The sequence below is a fragment of the Cyclopterus lumpus genome, chromosome 24 (genome assembly GCF_009769545.1).
Source record: "Cyclopterus lumpus isolate fCycLum1 chromosome 24, fCycLum1.pri, whole genome shotgun sequence".
Taxonomy (NCBI): Eukaryota; Metazoa; Chordata; class Actinopteri; order Perciformes; family Cyclopteridae; genus Cyclopterus; species Cyclopterus lumpus.
In genome coordinates, this window is record NC_046989.1 from 18,041,720 (window position 1) to 18,064,254 (window position 22,535).

At 45.3% G+C, this 22,535-nt stretch overlaps 1 protein-coding gene across 1 annotated transcript in view; it reads right to left on the reverse strand.

The window, feature by feature from the left end:
• The window catches only part of enah (ENAH actin regulator), a 154,440-nt gene that overhangs the window by 87,151 nt on the left and 44,754 nt on the right, over positions 1-22,535 (reverse strand). Inside the window, exon 2 of the mRNA XM_034526953.1 lies at positions 103-268. Coding sequence (XP_034382844.1) covers positions 103-268 — 166 coding nt within the window. The remainder of the gene's footprint in view (positions 1-102; positions 269-22,535) is intronic.

The following is a 22,535-nucleotide window of genomic DNA, read 5'->3' on the forward strand; positions in this document are numbered from 1 at the left end:
ACACACACACACACAGCTCTGTGACTTGGCTCTGCCGCTGTAAAGAAACAGACTTCATGCACTAGATGAATAAGGGCTCCATGCGGGTCCGATCTAACTTACCTGATGGTCTTGGATCTTGCGACCCACCACGCGGAAGGCGTTGTTGCCCGTGTGGTGGTAGATGTGGACTCTGCTGAAGCCCGTGGAACCACCAGCCGGGACCCACTTCTTGTTGGCGTCGTCATACACCATGACGGCGGCTCGCGCCTGGCAGATGCTCTGCTCACTGCAGAAAAACAGAGACAGGAGACGATCACACAACCTGATGTGATGGTCAAACAGGCATGGAGCTGATCACCCCCCTCTCCAAAAGTAACCTGTGTGGCTCCGGGGAGCTTGTTAACCATATTTCTCTTGTTGTTTTTTGCTTGTTTGTGTCTTATCCTCCTTTCAGACTCAACACATGTTGTGCTAAAAGTCAAAATAGCCTGGAGGATTCTTTCTAAACTGGGACTGCAGGTACGTTGGTGACGCAACATCTGGTCAGTGTGACCCTGCTACACACAAAGAAGACACGGCAAAATGAAAAATAAATGCTGATTCACTTGTTTGCTGCTCTACTACTACACTGGCAACCATTAGACATACAGCATTGTTTTTATTAGTAGTATATAACACCCTTTGTTGTGAAGTAAAACTAATTTGTGATATTTGAATATTATGTATTTTTTTTATGTACGAACTGCATGGCTACTGCATTTTGCAGGTGCTTTCAATTAGCTCATCTTATAAATCAAAAATCTATGCGGGTAAAGCTAGAGGGTTTTTTGCAATTTAGTTAAATTTGTTGAAATTGTTTTGATATCGCAACAGCAATCAACAAATCAAATGAAATAAAAAAGAAATGGCTCTGGTGTCTGTAGCTTTCGCAGAATAAGCTTCCTGCCTGTCTGCCTACACTGGAGAAAACTTTTCCCGAGTGCCAGGCATGTAAGAGCCAGCCAGAAAAAGCAACGTGGAGAAAAGCAAATATTGCACTTATCTTTGACCAAATACCCTCAATATCGATATTTCAATAATATTGCGGGCGTGACCACTGGTGCTCTCACACATTAACCTTTTGCCATGTTTATATGATATCCAATATCTACAATAGCAAAAGACTCCTGCAGAGACACAAAGACACTTTAGTTTTTACAGGCTAAACTGTAAACTGTGCCCGTTAAATGAGCCAACACATGATTGACAGCCAGCCACAGTGTGCCGAATGGACCGATAGTGACACGGAAAGGGAGAGGGGAGCGAGAGGTAGCGAATGTAAAAATGGAGTAGCAGACGAGCCCAGACTGCCTGGGGAGAAGACCAAGGCGAAGACAGCCCAGGATGGGGAAGGGATGAGAGGAGGACAAGACATGTTGTGTTTTTTTTTAAAGTATCCATTTCAAGGTTAGAAATGCATAAAAAACTGGAGGGTCCACAGTGACAAGAACAACCCGCACGAGGCTCAGACACGTGCACACGCTGCTGATTAACATACAAGTTCAGGGTTTGACGTAAATCTCGGTAACGATGCGTCTCTTCTGTGTTCTGCATGCTCGTACTTACAAACATGAGCCACCAGCTTTTGGCTCGCTGCAATGGGAGCGCGTCGGTCTTTAGGTTGGTCTACGTTGACCTGTTCTATCCACAAGTGGACGTAGTCAAGGAAAAGCCCCGCATCCGCCCTGGTTTTTGTTCATCATTCCAACCGAATGCTGAAGAAGTTGTTCTTAGGCGAACAAAAAGGCTGGGATTACCTTAACATGAACTAAATAACACACTATGAAAGGGTTGATGCGTGGCAGCGACCTGTTAATCACAGTAAGCCCCGCCCTAAAGCGTACCCTGCTCTATTTGACTCTAAATGGACCATCATTTACGGAATGAACATCAGGCTGTATTGAAGAATACTTCAGACCATAAACTCATGTTTACAATTTTTTACTGAGGGAATAATTGGACATTTTCTAACCGGAGGTGTTGGCCATTAGAAAGAATGCAGGTTTAAGACACTCCTGTATTGGCTTCACTTTTCAGACTGGGAGGTGGTGGCCCCTTAATTTGACTTACTTTTGTTACCCAACTAAAGTATATGGCGTTAGTTATTTTACGTAACAAATGTAACAACCAAAAACCATGATCTTTTCCTAAACCAAGTAATTTTGTTGCCGAAACCAAGTAAACCCTAAAAACCAAGTAAAGCCAAGTTGAAAGTCTGTTGGAAGACGCTATTGAGGGGGGGAGTGGGGGGGTCACTGAGAGAGCGTATGATTAGCGAGAACGCGTTGGAACATATCCATCCATACAAACATACATTCGACTCTCACGCATTCACACCTCTGCTTAGGTGCGTCGTTCCGACAACAGAAGCTGACTGACAGAAGCGCTGACGTTTTGTATATTTTTTTTTGTTTCCACATCACAAAAATATTTTCCAGGCTGCACTGACACCTCCACTCCCACATATCCAACAACTGGCTAGGTGTGAGCAGAAACAAACCAAAGCTCACATGGAGGGGAGAGAAAGGCAGGACAATTCATTCATAACTACACATATATATGTTACGAGCGTGTTGTAATGTCAGTTTCATGCATGCTTATGACAATGCTGATATACAAAAAGTATTTTCTGTGACTTGATGTGGCAGTTGGTTCTGCGGGACTACTTCTTGACCGGGGCGCAGTGACTTCCTTGAACCCTAAAGGTGCTGGTAGTGGTGTGGACAGAAACCTACGATTCTTGTGATTCTAACTATCCACTCCATTTCAAGATCGGACCACCACAGCAGCTACAGGCAACGTTTTTGTCAGACAACAACAAACAAACAAACGTTTTTTTAAATCAAGCCGACTCACCGATGAAGTTTCGTTTTGAGCCACAGGTCATCACATTCCAATAAAAACGGTCTTGTTACGTCGTAAGAAAAAAGGTCCATACGATCCAATTCAGTAAAAGATTTTGTCCAAAACACGTGATTACATCCATAAATATCCACAAACTTCAGATCAGCCGGCAGATATGACACAATATTTCAGAAAAGTAGCTGTAAAAGCCGTTCTCTGCCGCGCACCTTTACAACCCAGATATCAAACTGTTCGTTGGACTCTAACCTTTCAATTGACACCAAATGTGAGCAAGATATCCTCTTCTTAACCTACATTAGCAAACCAGAGTCAGCGAAAAAGAAGAGGGCTGACCAACTTCTTTTGGCTACTGTGCGCGCACAGGGAGTCCTTTTTGTCAAATGACGCTGGATTCGAATAGCCAATGAAAAGACGAAAACAACGATGTCCCGCCTTAGGGCGCCAGATAAGTGAATAAACCCGCAATATCACTGCGTAATGACAACCTGTCAATTTTGGTTAATTTTGCACACAATTTGGTTTCAATTCGGGGAATAAAAACAATAAAGTGTTTATGCTTCAGTTCCTTTGTGTCAGCAATAGTGCAATAGTGAATGTGTATATGACACATCTGTTTCACCTTTCATTAGGGCCTAAAATGGAGTCTCGAAATTGCCTTTATTGGAAAATGCCTAAACATACCCTTAGTAAAACATGTGTAAAATCTTCATTTTCTGTAAAATTATAATCTACTTTTTACTTGGACTAGGTAAGGCTTTATGCTATGCTCCCATTGTGTTTTCCAGACCATAAGTGACAGCTATAATCATCTGCAGGCATCTGTTTCACTAAAATATTTATATTTATTTACTCAATGTCAGCAGCACTTAAAGTGACTCTGACTGTTGGGGGGAAAAACTTCAGAGTGTTACCTTTCAAAAGAGACCAAAACCATGCATTTACTCCAAATGGTTCTCCTACAGCTTTCAATTTACTTTGGGTACGTCTGGATAGGTGTTTTTTACCTGTATTTTACAGGAACGCTAAGAGGTTAACGTCCCCCGCTGAGATTGACGCACGGTATGTGCTGCTGCGTTTGCCCCCTTTTTTTTGCCTTCACAGCTACTTCAGAGATATGATGTATAAGAGAAAGAAATTACAGCGAAACGTAGATTTCCCTCTTGTTTCTTACTTGACTGGTGTTATCTAGTCCTGTTGACCCTCCTCTTCTGCTTGTTAGCTCTTCCACTAAACACATCAGCTGCTCTCTCCACTGAGACACACCGCTTGCTATCGGCGCGTCTGCACAGGGCAAATGCCACTTGCACTGTGCAGACGCTTATACTTTACACCGTTTATACTTTACACCGTGTGTAAAGTCTGTTTCTCCCAAAAAAAGGTATTTTCTTTAGTTCTGGCCTCGCTGACGGCGACATACAGCTTAGACATATGGTGCATTTCTGGGCTGTGTGTCAGACCAGAAGATAACGGCGGTAACCACCGCATGGGCGCAGTGCAGAACGGCGGGCGATTGGCTCGCAAAGAGGGGCACGCTAACTGGAACTTGCAAGAACTAGCATGCTGCACACAAATGTAGCCCCTTCAATACAACACAGACTAAATCACGGTTTTCGGCTGTATTTTCAAGCTTCAGACACAGCAGAGCGATCCCCGTTCAGATACCTCGTGACTCCGAGTCCTGTGATGGAAATACGTGGACATTAACTCGCGTTGAAAGGTCCCTAATGGAGCAGAGGAACGCAGATGAGAGATGTGAAGGATATCTGCAGATCTGAGAATAGGAACGGAGAATGGGATATGAGATGAGAATATTTCCGTCCCCTTCATTAATGTTAATGAGGCTTCCGAGTTCAGAGTGGCGGCGACTTCAAAGAGGAACAGAGCAACTCCGGGGTGGGGGGCGCTGTGATGTCACATCCTGGCGGTGGCAGGGTGTAGGTGTGAGGAGGAGAGGACTTAGAGAGAGATAAACATGGTGGGGGAGGGCTAAAGGAAGAAAGATGTTGACTCTGCATGTGGCTCCTTGGATTCAGACGTTGTGTTTTTGATTCTATGGTGCCACGAGATGAATAACAGAGAATCAGGACACCCTATATTACGCTCCCTGATTGTACTGACCGCTGCGGGTGGAAATTGGGATAATTCCGCTGCTGATGAGGCCACTGTTACATAACAAGCCAACTGTCTAAAAATAGAAACAAAGGAAAGAAAACGGGGTGGCTGAAATGTCATCCACTGTTTCTGAAGAGTCCCAATGGGGATCTTGGCTGAGTGCCCAGTATGTGGACAATCACAGTGTCTTACGTCTTGTTACGGAACGGATTACGCAGTGCCCTTTGAAGCACATTTTGCATCGTGGTATTACAATTTTTGGGTACGTCAGTGGATCTTTTAAAGATTTATTTTAGGTGACACGAACAGCCCATTGTCAGGATCCCTGTCTGACCCAGTGTGTTTACCTCTGTTCTCCCAAGTTTCCTTACCTCATGTGTCTGTCATCCCCTGTTTGTTTCGTGTTGCCATTTGTTGTCTTACCTCCAGACGCTGCCCATGGCCACACCCCGAGTTGGGTCGAGCCACGGAACTCACGCCACGGAACTCACGCCGCAACCTGCCTGCCTCCGATGTCGGGCCACGGGACTCACACCACAGTCAGCTTGCCTTTGTGTCGGACCTCGGGCTCCACACTTCCCCCACCGTTGCTAATAAACACAATTCTCTGATTTCTGTCTCTATTTGAGTCCTAACCCTGTTCTCCCGTGACAGAACAGACTGACCAACATGGATCTAGCGACCCCCGGAGCAGCTACGCTGGCTGGACACAGCACGCTGCTGGCGGAACATCGGCAGATGATTCGAGACATATGCAGAGGTCCATGGCCGCTGAGCTAAATCCATGCCAATAGTTTTGTTCGTTTGAAAAAAAGATTTGAACCTGAAAATTCAAGTTTTGGTCTTGAACATTAAAGAATTCAACAATGTATTTGAAATAAAAATAAGTGTATGAAAAGTTTTGTTGGTTTAAATATAATTTAGATTCAGTTATGTTTTCTTTTCGAATAAAATATATTTTTAAATTTTTCAGTAGCATATTTTATATTTTCAACTTTCAATCTTTTTTTTTACAGTTTCGAATCTTGAAGGCAACGTAGTTGAAGCAGGTCGTCAGCCTTCTGTGTTAAGCTGTCACTCATGATACCACGCCCCTGTAGTTGAAACCACGCCCCCCACGCCACATCCCGGCCAAAAGTCTGAACCTGAAAAAAACCGATCTGATAGTGAAAAAAAGATCTGAACCTGAAAAAAAAGATTCCATCCATCCATCCATCCATTATCACCCGCTTATCCGGGGTCGGGTCGCGGTGGCAGCAGGTTCAGCAGGCCGACCCAGGCCTCCCTCTCACCCGCAGCACTTTCCAGCTCATTCTAGGGGATCCCGAGGCGTTCCAAGGCCAGCCGGGAGATATAATCCCTCCAGCGTGTCCTCGGTCTTCCCCGGGGCCTCCTACCAGTTGGACGTGCCCGGAAAACCTCTAATGGGAGGCGTCCAGGAGGCATCCTGACTAGATGCCCAAACCACCTCAGCTGACTCCTTTCGACACGAAGGAGCAGCGACTCGACTCCAAGCTCCCCCCTGATGTCCGAGCTCCTTACCCTATCACTAAGGCTGAGCCCGGCCACCCTACGGAGGAAGCTCATTTCGGCCGCTTGTATTCGAGATCTCGTTCTTTCGGTCATGACCCAGAGTTCGTGACCATAGGTGAGGGTTGGAACGTAGACCGACCAGTAAATGGAGAGCTTTGCCTTCCGGCTCAGCTCCCTCTTCACTAAGACGGACCGGTACAGCGCCTGTTTTACTGCTGCAGCCGCACCGATCCGCCTATCGATCTCCCACTCCACCTTACCCTCACTCGTGAACAAGACCCCGAGATACTTGAACTCCTTCGCTTGGGGTAGGCAGTTTGCCCCCACCTGGAGGGAGCAATCCGCCGGTTTCCGGCAGAGCACCATGGCCTCAGATTTGGAGGTGCTAACTCTCATCCCTGCCGCTTCGCACTAGGCTGCAAAACGCCCCAGTGAATGCTGGAGGTCACGGTCCGAGGAGGCAAACAGGACCACATCATCCGCAAACAGCAGAGAGGCGATCCCGAGACTCCCGAACCGGATCCTCTCCGCCCCCTGGCTGCGCCTAAATATCCTGTCCTTGAAGGTCACGAACAGGACCGGTGATAAAGGGCAGCCCTGGCGGAGGCCAACACCCACCGGGAACGTGTCTGACTTACTACCGAGGAGACGAACACAGCTCCTACTGCAGGCGTACAGAGACCGGATGGCCCGTGCCAACGGGTCCGGCACCCCATACTCCCGCAGCACCCCCCACAAAAACCCCCGAGGGACCCGGTCGAAAGCCTTCTCCAGGTCTACAAAGCACATGTAAACTGGTTAGGCAAACTCCCAGGACCCCTCCAGTAATCTTGCGAGGGTAAAGAGCTGGTCCACTGTTCCACGACCGGGACGGAATCCGCACTGTTCGTCCTGAATCTGAGGTTCGACAAGCGGTCGGAGCCTCCTCTCCAGCACCCTGGCATAAGTTTTTCCCGGGAGGCTGAGCAGTGTGATACCACGATAGTTCGAGCACACTCTCCGGTCCCCCTTCTTGAAGATGGGAACCACCACCCCGGTCTGCCAGTCCATGGGCACTGTTCCCGACCCCCATGCGACACTGAAAAGGCGTGTCAACCAAGACAGCCCAACAATGTCCAGCGCTTTCAGCATCTCAGGGCGGATCTCATCCACCCCTGGCGCCTTGCCACCAAGGAGCTTTTTGACTACCTTAGCGACCTCTGCCAGGGATATGGGTGAATCCACCCCAAAGTCTTCCGGCGCTGCCCCCTCTCCGGGGGACATGTTGGCCGGGTTTAGGAGTTCCTCAAAGTGCTCTTTCCACCGCCCGACGGTGTTCCCAGTCCGGGTCAGCAGTTCCCCCCCCCTGCTGAGAACAGCCTGGGGGGGGAAAAAGATTTGTAACTGTAAAAAAAAGATTGAAAGTTGAAAATATAAAATATGCTACTGAAAAATGAAAAAATATATTTTATTCTAAAAAAAAACAACTGAATCTAAATTATAATTAAACCAACAAAACTTTTCATACACTTATTTTTATTTCGAATACATTGTTAAATTTTTCAATGTTCAAGACCAAAAATTCGGTTCAAATCTTTTTTTCAAACGAACAAAACTATTGGCATGGATTTAGCTCCATAAATTCTGGACTAGTTTTTTTCTTTTTTACTTCCTGTGCCACTGAGCTACTTTCATAGGAATCAGTTGTTTATTTATGGAACTTTGCTGTTTCTTTACAGTATCCATTCATATCCTAGTTATGGGGGCGAATTCATTACAATCTCTGGGTTTTTTCTTGGCTTGATGTACACTTCCTCCCATAGTTCTTGATGAAATCCGAGAGACGGTGAACATTTCAGCTGCTCGGCCTCTCAATTTAGCTGCTGTCTACTACGGTACGATTTGTTTCCCGTAAGATGGATACAGACGCATTTGCCCTTTTTGGCTGCAAACTATCCCGACAAATAAAGGGGCGCTCTGCTGGGAAGGCCAGAGTCAGCTGTTTTTCCAGAAGCGGGGGAGGATGATTAATCCTGTGAAGCCAAAGCAAAACATGCGAGCAAAACCAGATATATGTTGTGGAGCGGGTGTCCTCGCCGTGAGAATAAACGAGAGGAGGGGGGTGGGGGTGGAGGAAGGAGGAGAGGTAAACTGGGACTGGGGGATGACCCAAGGGTTTGTTCGGGGAGGAGTGCAGCTGGGCCTGGACGGAAGGAAGGATGGACATCTTCATCCTTACTTTTTCCTTCCTTTCCATGTCTTTAAATTTCAGCTTCTCTTTCTTTTTTTTCTTCTTCTTCTCCACTCAATTTATAACCCTCCGGCTCACCGACTTGCCCTCCTCCAACCATATTTTCTTCCCCTTCATCTCTCTCTTCCTCTGCCTCTCAGTCTTTTTTGTCTCCCTCTCATTAATCAGCGATCACTCACGGTGCGGTGCGCAGCATGGGGAACGCTTCCAGCCCATATGGAAGTGATCAGTGCGGTGGGAGGAGGGAGCACGGAGGAACAGCAGAGGCCCCCACGGAGGAGAGAAAGTCCCCGTCCAAGCAATAACTGCAGGTTCTGTGCCAGCGCTTGGAAACGTAGTGAATTAGGACAGTGGATTCCAACGTGGGCTCAAGGGACCGGCAGACGATTTTAAATGGTTTCAGGTAGTTCTTCTAAAAAATCGTTTTAATCATTTTCATTTCAGCGTTTTCAATCCCTGCACAAAGTAAAAAAACAAACATCAGTCATCGCCTGGAGCTAAGCTATTGACGACTGTTCTGTTGATTAATTTTTTTTAAATTAAGTTTATCAGACCCGAAGGTTTTGTCCGACAAACAAGTCAATGCCAAAAAAAGGTTTCATCCAAAGTCCTCCCTCTACAACCGCAAGTGGAAACAGTGCGTTTGTCTCCTCTGATGTGAGCTAATGTTAGCATGCCCAGCTAACTAGCTTAACTTAAAGTGCTGTATCACTTGTGTATTCAATATTCCAGACATCTCTGCCTGTCAAATCACAAGTAAAGAGAAGTAGCTTTCAAATCACAAGCCAACGCTCTCTCATAAAGGTTGACATCGAGAGAGCGATTGATTTTTCCATCAGGATGCCCTGACAGCTGGTCGCTGTGCGGTTTGAGGTGCTGATCGACAGTCCCTCCCCTCCTACACCCCCCATCATCTCCCTTTCCCCCCGACCCTGAGACCTTTTTATAAGAACTACAAAGCGAGCCGTCACCCTAGCAACCCTGCCGTACACGGGCGGGAGGTTTGTGCACTGCTAAAAGGACAGAAAGAGAGAGAGAGAACGTGGGAGAGAGAGTAGCAGATGTGTACAGGTGGGCACACACAAACCTGTTCACCATTCATGAACAGCTGTTTGTCTGTGTGAAGGCTACCTTCTCTCTACTTTGCTGATACACACACAAACGATATGGCCGTGAGAAAATACCCTGTGCTCACGAGTGTGAGTCATCCTCTCCACCAGATGGTGGGAGAGAAAGAGACAGAGCTGAAGAGGTCCAGCCTGGTGGCATGATTGCACCTGAGGTGTGACAAAGAAGCCATCGCCACTATTGGCTATATATAAAATCCAGCACATCCCACATTGTTAAAGAGAGAGAGAGAGAGAGAGTTTGTATGTGTTTGTGTGTGTGTGTGTGGCAGTTAGTGAAGGTCGCGGCCCGGCTCGATAATTCGGCAGGATAGAATTAGGACGCACGCTTCTCAATTATACGTACTTCACGTCGTCTGCACTCATTAGGATCAGTGACGAGGGAAAGGAAGTGATAAGGGTCACAGTGGGAACGGAAATGTTATTATCAGCCCCATCCTCATTGTCCTGACAGTACATCTTCATCTGAGCAGCCTGTCACGATAATTACTTTATCGATTTATCGTACGACATTTGGACATGACCTCTGTCATTTATCAACTCTTATTGTACCATATATGGATGTGACTTGGTAGTTTTTCAACCTGATTCCCATTTCCCCATGTTTTTGGGTCTAAGTGACTAATAGGAGCAATTTTCTAAATTGTCAGCCGCTAAACGGACTGCGATTTAATCGCTCCGTAGCGTCAGTAACCAGTAGAAGTGCTTGTTTCTTTTCGCTGACAGGCTCAGATTGTTATTAGAAGTGTCTGACAACATTATTACAGCTACAGATAAAATATAGTCTTTGATTTTACCCTTGGACAATCGTTGTTGTCCCCATTAGTCACATAGACACAAAACACATGGGAAAACAGGGTCCAGGTTGAAAAATGCTTACGTTCTTTAACACTTACTTGCATAGCATGGGCCGCCAGCAATGCGCCTTTAGTTTGTTCAGTGCTTTTTTTCTTTCTTTCTAACCGCCACACGTGCGTGCTCGCTCAGCGGCTGCCTGTACAATACAGATATGGAAATGTTTGGCTCAAGATTGTGAGACTCGTGCTGGATTCACGCACACATGTAAACCGAGAGTGGCATTTAATTTTAATTCGCTACTGCAGTAGCGCCGCTTTGTTACTCCCTAATTATTTCCTAGTCACCTAATGCAGGTCATTATGGTGCAAAACATTATAGCCCCGTAATTACCTGGACCATCAACTGGCCCATTCAAGCGCCGCTCGTTTGAGGTCTCGTTGCCCCCACCCTCCCGATACACACAATCCTCTTGGATTCAATTAGGCTTCGAGCAACTCACTTACAGAAACCATTAGCTGAGCAAAGCAGAGCCCCAAAGGAAGGATCCACAGGTGGCTTTCCTCTCTCTTATTGCCTTTAATGACTCTGCCCTTTTCAGCGCCATGGCAACCAGCATCATTGTGATCAACTCAACCAGAGAGCAGGTTTATGGATCCCTACTTCCTTTAAAAATCTGACATTTTAATCAATAAAAAATGGCACACTTAGTCAAACGGGATCATGGACAATCCAAAGAATGGATGCAAGAGACGTTTTACTGCTGACTTCTTGGTAAGAGAGCAGTGGGGATCAAGTCCAAGTCAATACAAGTAGAAAAGCAGTTACCGTGATAAAGCAGCAACTCTTTGGCAACATATCTTATCTTGGTTATTTCCACCAAACCAGAGTTGCTGGTTGTTAGAACAAAGGGCAAGACGAGTGGTTCTGATGAATCAAATTTTTTGTTTCTGTCTAGTTTAAATGAAGTGTGTTTCAATGATCAGCGAGGTTAAAATGACTGGAGTCTGGTGGCTTTGAGGAGAGCATATTAACTGTATGTTTTGTATGTTAATACATAATAAATATTGTCCAAAACCCTGTTGATTAGATTTCTTATATATTTTTTAGGCCGTAAAAGTGGAGAAAATGAGCGTGTCCACCTGGGAGTCATGTCTCCATTACTGCCAATCGGCGGTGGAGACAATAAATACTCGTAAGCGCTGAGTCATTTGTCCTTGGAATTAATGGTGATTGAAACCTCTCCCGCTGAAGACAAGAGCCAGATGTTAGTGGGTGTCCAGTGGGAAAGGGGCTTCAGCACCGGTACAAACAAACAAAAAAACAAACGGAAAACATACGTCTGCAAGCATCCCCTCATAATACTGTAACCCCAACAGACTCCAGGCGCCACACCGGCCTCCACACACACACACACACACACACACACACACACACACAGAGCAGTGTATCGCAGGGTGTTTGCAGGGTTCCAGAGGGCAGCCCCTGTGTGTTAAACCGGGAGCCTGGCACATTTTTATGAGACTCCAATCGTGTTCCGATTCACACAGAGGAAAGGGAACACATTGACCAGCGAGTAGGTCTGGACCGGACTTAGCAGCAGTCCTGGTATGTAACCATTGAGACCAACAAGTGAAACCTTCAGGTAAACAACTATATTGGCTTGTTTTAATGGCATTGGGAACACAACAGTGGATTCAGGCCAAATGCCCTTCAAACGATCATTAAATACCTGCAAAATTTGGTTTGAGTTGCCAAATTATGAATGGGATGTTTGTCCCTTGTGGGCAGTCAAAGGGGACCTGTGGGAGCCTTTGTGTGGGAAATGTCAGGATATAGTGGGCACAATTCATATAAATTAGGCCTTTCTTGAGGAATTCCCACATTTCACAGGTGTAGATAATAAAATGAAAGATGGTTGTATTCCATCAAACTGAGCTTCTTACTCAGGGTCCTGGTATTGTGCATGCTGCCTCACTGTCACCGCTTACCGAGACACTTCAACTGTGAAAACTACGTTCCTCTTTTATATGAGGGCACATTTCAAAACAGCATGAATGGTAACTATGGCTGACCAATGATACAATCAGATTATCAAGCCTGTCGTTAATCCCACATCATTCAAACTCAAAAACAAGCCGTTACGTATGCAAGTAATCGGCTTTAAGTTGTTGCATAAGATATAAACTGAGTACTAGAAGTTTCGTTAGCCGTTAGACAAACAAAGTCCAAAACTAAACAATAAATGTGAGCCAACTGTTTCCCCCCCCATTGTTTCTCTCGGCGCAAAGCAGTGATCAAGAGTGTGAACCAACAGTACGTTAGCTTTTAGCCAAACACACCTTCTAAAACACTAAAAGCATGCAAACTGTTTCCCACTACAGTGTCTCTGGGTGGGGAGCAGCGGCAGGGTGTCAGAGATGCAATCAGCTGGGTTTTCACTAGCGCCCCTTATGGACTGGAGCCTGTTAAGAGTTGTGAGGGAGGAGTCAGCAGGCAGTCAATGGCAGTAAAAAACGGGTAATTATTGATGTTTTGAGAAATTGAGATTCACCAAAATCACAAGAGGTCCTTGAGAATGCAGCCATAACTGGCCAACCAATATATTATGCAGTTTGCTGCTCCAGAATGCAAGACAGAAAGACAGAGAGGCGGACACGAAAGAGAAAACACACGATTCTCCTGCGCAGATGGTAAAAAAAGAATATAAATACTAATCATTAAGTTCAATGACATGACAACAAGCCATACATTAAGTAATTTATATAGAATGATTTCCCAGGATTAGAGTGGATGTGTAATCATTTTGTGTTTTAGAGAGCAGCACACAGTTCCTCTGCTAAAGGTTTATTTTGTGGTATGTTTTATGTTTTTGTTGTTCCATGTCTTCGAGCTTTGTTTTCTTTTCTTTTTGTCTTTTTAAAACTGTTTACATAGGCACACAAACAAATGAACATCTTGAGCGCTAATGACTCAAATGTAGTCTGTGTTGCTTGTGTTTCCATGTAAACAATTCAAACACATTACACTATTACATAATAATGTTTGTTGAGTTGCTTTTGATATGGATGCCACCACTTCACACCCATAGGCATGACACATATACACACACACACAAATCCTTGTACTTCTATCTTTGTGAGGACACTCGTTTACACACTGCATTTCCCAGCCTCTAAGTCAAACCTCAACCACCACAACTAAATGCCAAACCTAAACTTCACCTTAAAACCAAGTCTTAAACCTTAAACCGGCCTTTGAAGAAGTGAGGATCAGCCAAAACGTCCTCACTTTCCATAGCTGTCCTCACATAAACATGTGTGCGTGGTGCTCATTATGTAATAAGTACAAGACCATACACACACACACACACACAGAGAAATAACTAGCTACATTCCCCGTGTCTAACATGCTCATCACTAAACCACTTGCAACGTGAAAAAGGGATACAGGGCGACTGGTGAAACATGACATTACCTGAATAAGGAAAACAAAAGATAGTTCGGCAACACTAGATCACCACAGCACGTGACCTTACTCTCCTTCTGGCCTTCCCTTGTGTTTAATCATCTCTGAGACCATTCAGACACAACAAGATGCATTTGTTCTTCTAATTCACACTCGCAGTTGACCAGGTGCCGACACTGAACGCCGTCCTTTCAAAAAGGGAATACTTCCTCAGAGTGAACTGAAGAAGGATGTATTTTTTCTGACATTTTAGCAAAATGCATCAATAATTAAGAGCTGTCTTCTTGTTTAACATCCCGTTGCACGCCGCAAGTATCGATATCCCAAACAAGCACTCTGAGAGATGAGGCACACAGAGATGAGAAGGGAAGCCCTTCTCTCACAGATGCTGCCAAAAGACCTGCATGGTTTACATCTTGCAAATAGGCTTTAAATAAAGCACTCTGTGCCTATTAATCATGTGGCTAGAACAGCTATTATCTGGTTAGGACAGATTAGTCCATGGTGGTATTGTCACTTTCTTATAGCATTGAAACAGGATTATAAAACCAAGATTATATCAAGATCACAATTCTTTTTTCTTCCTTTTCAGCATTTCATGTAAATTAAAAGTCTCTCTGGGATGGAAGCGATTAAGTCCCCGTCTTACTGGAATAATAGTCTTTAAAACACAAAGGAAAAGGCACTGCAGCGAAGGATCAGCTCTAGTATAAAACCATGCTGCACGGTAGAGGAAGGACAGAGCAGCCACAGACGACTTGCTTTTGGGGTTGGAACGTTGGTTCAACGCGGGAGCGGAGAAGCGGAGACCTGCATTAAGAAGTGAAGAAGCACAAAGAACAGGCAAGGTGCAAATCAGCTTGGTTCTCTAAATGTGATATCAGGCGTCGACGAACCCGGGGGAACCCTTTCGTAGTACTAAGAACCCCCGTTTTTACTGTGTCCACTCAAGAAATAGAAACGATTGTAGTTGTTTAGGGGCGCCATTCTTTAAGCATAATGCAACCACCATTTTTTTTAAAACAACCTGTTAGCCTTGTAAACGACAACACAAACAGCAACTCATAACGGGAGCGAGTTAAAACCCAGTCGCAACAAAAGTTACATTCACATGGAATCAGTCAAACGGTAGACGAATAACAAACAGTCCAACTGAATGGCACGACCACAAAGAATAGAATGATGTTGTGCCTACACTTTTATGAGATTATTTTAGTAAAGTATACAGCAATAAAATGGATGTTTTTTTCCTACTCTTGTAAACAACGTTCCCCTTGTGTGAGGGAGCTATATAACATCAAGTTGTACATTTCGTTGCATAAAGGTTAAACTTTTTTTACTTTTGACGACAATTCCATCTAGTGTTGCTGTTGCCACCATTACTGTCCTGCCCTCGTGTGAATACAAAAAAAACCCTGAAAAGTCAGCAATAAGGTTAATTAAATCATGTACCTGAGAACACCCACTGAACTTCAAAACTAAAAGTCTAAAAAGGCAATTGTTGTACTGTAACAGAGCTGCTTATTTATTCATATATATATTTGGAATGTAGCAAACACGCCGATCTCCCAGCAGGAGATAAGTGCAAGCGGTGCCGGACAGTTTACGTCACTTTGGCGCTCCTATTGGCGGGAAAATAAAGCCCCAACAGTCGGCAATTTCCTCAGAGAGATTCCACAGAGCTGTCTGGGCTGAAAACAACGCCGGTGGGGACACATTGACATTGGAGTGGCTCTACTGTACAGTTTGTAACAGGCTAGAGGTTGCCTCCATTGTTGTCTTCAATTAAACTACCCATCCATGAGGCCTTGACTGCTTTCTGAATCCATAAACAGCAGCAATAAAGACTGCTGCTGACAAGGTCCCTGCTGTAGAGAGCGAGCACAACAAGAACGAGAAGGAAACACAGAAGAAGCACCCACTCGGACGACGGCAGGTACCTACCGGTGGATTTCCATTTGGGATTCCAGCACACATCTCTGACTGAGGGTGACGCTGGAGGCTTTGGACTGTGTACCAGAGGACTGGATCTGCATGTCTCCACGCGGCCGCTTCCTGCTGGAACTGACCCGGTCGGCCCAGCTCCTCTCCTACCAGCCTTCCCCCTTCCTCAGCCTCTCCCGTCTCGCCTGCCCTCGCTTCCTCCCTTTCACTCGACCAAGGTAATCTCTGGTTTTCTCACCCTCTCTACCAATCAGTGAGTCCCCCCCCACCCCCCGTCCCAGTCCCGGCCTCCCACCTCCTATCCTCAAAGCCCCCGGATCAGGGTGATTCCTTCCTTATTCATGTGTGCGATGTCAGTGCGTTGGCCGGCGAGCAAGAGAGCCATTCAGACAGTCAGCCAGCTGTGGTTTTTCCCATGGCAGCGACACCAGCCAGCAAACACACACACACACGGTTCAATCCTGGCTTGTTCCCTCTCTGGCGACAGCAGGGGTATCCAGGCAACAGGCTCCTGCTCCCGCACAGCCCACTCTTGCGCTCTTCTGGGCTTCCGTGGCGGAGGCTGTTATGGGGTGGGGGGGGAATCACCGCGGCGGTATCACGCAGTGTGGCACGGCTCCGCTCAGGATGGTTTAAGTAGAGAGGGCTGGGGGGCGTTCCTCTCTTCTATTTCGCTCTGTCACTTTCCTTTTTCTCTTCCTTTGGTTCCCTGTGCCACATCTATATCCTACCTCTTTTGTCTTTCTCTTGATATCGCCCTCTTTCATCTGCCCGCGGCTGCTTCCCTTCCTCGCTCTTAGCTCTTCTCGCTCCGGCTTTTCTTCTTTTATCTGCGCGACTCTCTACGAGCTCTCCCTCCCCATCTCTAACTCATCCCACTCTCTCCGACAAAAAACATGCAGAAGAGAGTTAGGAGGAATGAGCGGCCAGAATTAGCGACGTCTGGCGACACCGGTACAAGGATGAGCTGAGCGTTCCCCCCCCCCCCCCCCCTTCTTTTCACTGCGAGGCTTTACGTCCACCGTCTAAATGTGGTGCATCCGTGCGACTGCGCTGGAGTTTGTTTTCAGTCTTTTCATTTCAGCTCTGTGCTAGGAAAGACCATACAGAGAACAGATTGAAGTTGGAGTGCTGGAAACACAGCTTCAGTCAGTAAACAATGGGGTCAAAGGTTTTTGCGGCTCCCGAGAAAAAGCACACAGGAAATAAATCAGAATCAAAAATCTACAGATGGTGTGTTTGGTGTTTTCAGCCAAACATTTGGGCTTTCCCACTGAGCTGATATTTACTGATTGACCCTCGCTGGGTTTTATTGGTTGCTATGCCAACTCTTGGTGGTAAATTGAGAGCTAGATGACCGTCTTTTTTCGTGTTTTGTTATGTGTATGTAAAGAACTAAGCAGGAGAGGTCCACATGTTAAGCCCTATTCATTAGCTCTCAGCCTAAGAACAGAGCTGGATGTGTCATGAATATGTCACTATTCATTGTTGAAGTGATGGAGACAGACATTGGCATTCAACTCCTCAGAACAACCTCCTGCTTTAATCAAGAAGCCATTTGAATTGGTCGCCAGATTTCAGATTTGAATGTTTGGGCTAAGTTCCACTTAAGGCTGGGTTGGTTCACGGGAATCAGGTAAATTAAAAACCATCTGTAACTGAAATGTGACAGATGGTTTTATCAAAACAACATGATGTGAATGTGGAACATTGTGAAACGGTCACGGTTAATGTTTCAACACTGGGTTAACATTGTAACACGTGGTTAACGTTTAACACTCGGTTAACGTTGTAACACGCAGTTAATGTTTTAATAATAATAATGCATTCTATTTGTAAGGCACTCTTCATTCAAGAATGCCAGAGCCAGTACATAGTTAAAATCAACTATAATAAAAAAGGAATAGTTGACAAATCATAAAACTCAACTCAAAGTCATAAACAGCTTCCTGAATAAAAAGGTTTTTAGGCCAGTCTTAAGAGTCCAGTGTCTGTGTTGCCCTTAGGTGGTCAGGGAGACTGTTCTATGTTTTAACACGCGGTTAACATTGTAACACGTGTTTAATGTTTCAACACTCGGTTAACGTTGTAACATGCGGTTAACGTTGTAACACCTGCCTAACGATGTGAAAGTCATGATTCCTGTTGTAACATTGTCATGTTGTGAAACGATCATGTTTCACGTTATACTTGCTAACAATGTGAAACGGTTGTGATTTCAGGGTAACACCTCGTTAACCATGTGAAACGGTCATGGTTACATTGTGACACCTAGTTAACATTGTGACACATGTAAAGATGTGTCACCTGGTTAACATTGTGACACCAGTAACAATGTGAAACAGTCATGACTAACATTTTAACATGTGGTGAACGTTGTGAAACGGTTGTGGTTCATGCTGTAACATGCAGTGAACAATGTGAAAGGATTAACGTAACACGTAGTGCAAGTTGTGAAGCGGTTACTTTTAATCTTGTATGTGTATGTGGTTTAGTGTTGTTATAATGTTGGGTTAGGTTTAGGCAACAACACCATGGTCAGGGTTTATTGCAATTACAATCGTCACATACATACAATGACCTGTCTGCATGTTGAAGTGTCCTTGAGCGAGACACTGATGCCTGCATGGTTTCAACTGGGACAAGAACGCCAGTCCCCCCCGGTGAAAGCCCTGTGTTTCTTTGACCCCCATCCACCGACCCTTCCATCCCGACCTTGGTGAACTTTCTCTCTTTATACCGTGTCTACTGCTCTGAGGGTCGGTTATCAAAATAGCTGTTAGTTGCATCCCTACTGCCTGAGCATCAGTGTTGGGACTGTGGGAGTGCGACCAGGCTGATTAAAACCATATACTCTGGGCAAATCAAATGGTATATGCGCAAACCAGTTACGGCCTCATAATTGTAATGTAGGAGCAGTGCTGAAGGCGAGAACACACCTGTAACAAGCTAAATATCCTTTGCAAACAAAATCATGGGGTATAAATCAACCATGTCCTATATTATATAACTACAACACATCTTTTTAGATAGTCCAGTATGTTTTTTTTATGCACATTGGTACTTATAAGCTTCCTCTACAGCTGTCAGTTACAAAGGATCAACTTGTTGAACAGACCGTTTTTTCTAGGGTTTGTATTCAAATTGTGTTTAAACCCTGAAGGCTACACAAGGGTTTGATGTAATTACTACACATGTTGCAAATAAATAGTTCCTGACGTTTTCTTTCTCTTTTCCCCACTGGACAGCTGACTCGACAGCCATGAAATCAGCCACAATAAGGCAGTGCATTTCTATCGGCGTGTGCTGTGCTTTCAGTGTAGGGCACACGGAAACACAGCACGCTAGGAGGGTGATGACACACACACAAACACACACACACACACACACGGCTGCAAGGGGATGCTGTACTAAACTCTGGAGGTCGGAACGAGGGCTTGAGGAGATGTGTATATTTGTGTCTTTGTTCGGCACATTAATGTGCACGCACGCCCGACATTGAGCCTTCAACTCAACACATCGCTAACTGACACGTTCACCTACACACACACACACACACACACACACACACACACAAGTCAGCAATGCTTTAATGCAGTAATAATGGATATTTCCTCTGAGTGGAATCTCTTAAAAACCTTGCTACCCTCGAACATGATATCACGTGATACTGTATTTCCTCCCCGGCTGGCTGAGCCAGCAGATGACTCCTGGAAGACGTACTGGGCTTATTGGACAAGTTTTTTTTTTAATTGGGCCTTGACGTGTAGATAGTGATTTTCCAGATATATAATGCGTAATACATGATCCTTTTCTTTACAGGGCTTGTACAAAGGCCATGAAGTGCCTCCCCGTCATTGTTACGGTCGGTTTAGGGCCTTTTGCTGTTTACGCCTACAGTCTGTTATCGTATCTCGGACACTCGTCTTTTTGATTCTTCGCAGTGCATTTGGTTTGTTAGCCCTCTGATGTTTCGGAGAGTATCAACGCCTTTGTTCATACTATGGGACCAAGCTTGAGTTTTAAACGCAGTTGAGAAGGGTTCTGGCGATATGTTAAAATGTCCGCAACGTGGGCGCCGTCAGCCTAACAGCACGTGGCCGTCTGTGTGGAAATATCACTTGTTTTATTGATATATCACCGCCTGTAGGCGACTGCTTTTCAGATGCCAACACAATGAATCACCTCGAGATCTTTGCTCTTGTGTGCGTTACATGACCCGAATCCGACCGTGTTGAACTCTGCCGTGCCGTTTCACCAGTGGAGTTTACTTAAGTCGTTTTTTGGGATATCTGTACTTTACTATTTATATTTATGTTGACTTTCACTTTTAATTTACTACACTTTGCAAAGAAAAGTGATGCCTCTACTCCGATACATTTCCCCTGAAACCTTCGTTACTCGCTACAAACGAAGCGAGTAACGGGGGGGGAGACAGGTGTATGATCTTCTAATTTATCTAAACATGGTATATGCTAGGCTAACGTTTGCTAGCTATCGTAAATCAAATGAGACAATTAGTGTAGTAGACAGATCGCTAGAGTTAGTGAGCTGAAGAAGTGTTGACCATTGATTTGAGTCATCTTAGCTATAATAATTGCAGCACTAGTTGGCTAACGTTAGCTAACTTAACGTTAGCTTGCCACCACACCATAGGATTGACAGGAGCCGCGAGAGCGCAGCATTACGATTTGAACCGCGTCCTAGTGCGCACGCTGTGTGCACAAGCTGTGCGCACAAGCTGTGCGTACAGCTGTCTGTGAAGCTAAACACACCTCTAGCTGCCTCAGCAGCCTGTGAAAGGCTATTTAGCATCGCAAGACTAGTCTTCAGCCCAAAAAGTTATTTTGAAGATGAACAGGACATTTTTCATTTTCAAGTAATGACTGTTACACCAATGCGTTTCACCCACATCGGTGCCATTTCCCCATTTGCGGGTCAGTTATTTAACCGAGTTCTTCAGAAATCATAAAATTGGCAAAACAAAATGACAAGTTGAATACACCTTTTAACGCTAGTTGTAGCAGTTGTTGTATGTTTTATTTTGGGTGAACGTAAGAAAGTAGAGGTAAATAGCCCGTCATTTTTTCCTCCTGGACAGTCATCTGATATCCCTCCCGTGACGCAGATAGACACCGAGACACACAACAGGAACGGGACGATCAGGTGGCAGCCAGGTGGTGGCTGAGCTTACACCTGTTTCTGTCAAAGCGTCCTTGTGCACACATGGAAGACCATGTTCAACACCGACCAGAATACAGTGCAAACTAAGAGCAGCCTTTGTCCCCCCCCCCCCCCCCCCCCCCCTCCCCTCATAACTCCTACAGGACGTTTCCAGGTACACCGAGACTCTCACAGATCATTTTACATGAGAGTTCAGGCTCGGTCCTGAGTACGCGGCGCGAGAAGGAAAACCTGAAAATGTTCGCAGATTTCAGATAAAAGAACCTAACGTGACCTCGAATCTGGTTTCCCGTCTGCCAGCTCTGTTTAATTTTTTACTTGTATCTTCTGAATGAGCTATTCTATCTGATATGACATAGTTCCTCCTGAGGTCAACTGTGACGTCATGGTGTTGGCGCTGCAGGTGATTGGCGCCGCGTTTGCGGATGTGGGGAAGGGAAAGCATGTGGTCGACCTTCATTTGACAAGCTGAGGAAATATGCTCCATGGTCTCCTTGAAAAAAGCCAACATTGCACACATTCCAAACGTCGTCGCCAGATAGGAAACATTATCAGCCCTTCTCTGTTGGGATTGGGTTCCAAAAGCTCCTCCTCTCTGGATCGAGTTCCAGAGACTCGCGAAGCTCTAAGAATAACACGTCTTTTGTCTATCCTTCCTTTTATTAGCAATGTTCAAAACAGTGAGGTAGCAGATTTTCTCATTTTCATGGGATGCTCAAAAATCAGCGACCTGTTGAAATTACAATCGTTGCCGGTGGCAGAATAAATCAGATACAACTAATTAAATGACAATTTTTTACATAATTCTGTAGCTCCCCAGTATATTAAAACTTTTGTTATTTTGGTTTTCCATTTTCTTTTTTTTGCAGCCGCTTTCCCTCGTTGCGACATTGCACTGAAGCCGTTATACCGCTCTCTTAAAATATTTGACCTTGCAGAACATGAGTATACACACAACCCTACTTCAAAAACCTGAACTAATCCATTAATTTAGGGACTCTAGTAACGGTTTAAAGTAATATTCAGAGCTGAAAGGAGGATAGCTGGTCCACCTTAAAAGATCAGCCCACCTTAAGTTAGCCCGGGGCTGAACAAGACAACAGGACAGGAGAGGAACTCTGTGTTGCTGACCTGCACCGCTTCCATGGTTCCATGATGTCATTGTTGCTGGGCGAACTGGCCGACAACAGGTGACATGCAGACGGATACCGAGTCGACAATGCAGCTCTGCAAAGGGGGGCGAGGGTGGGGAGACG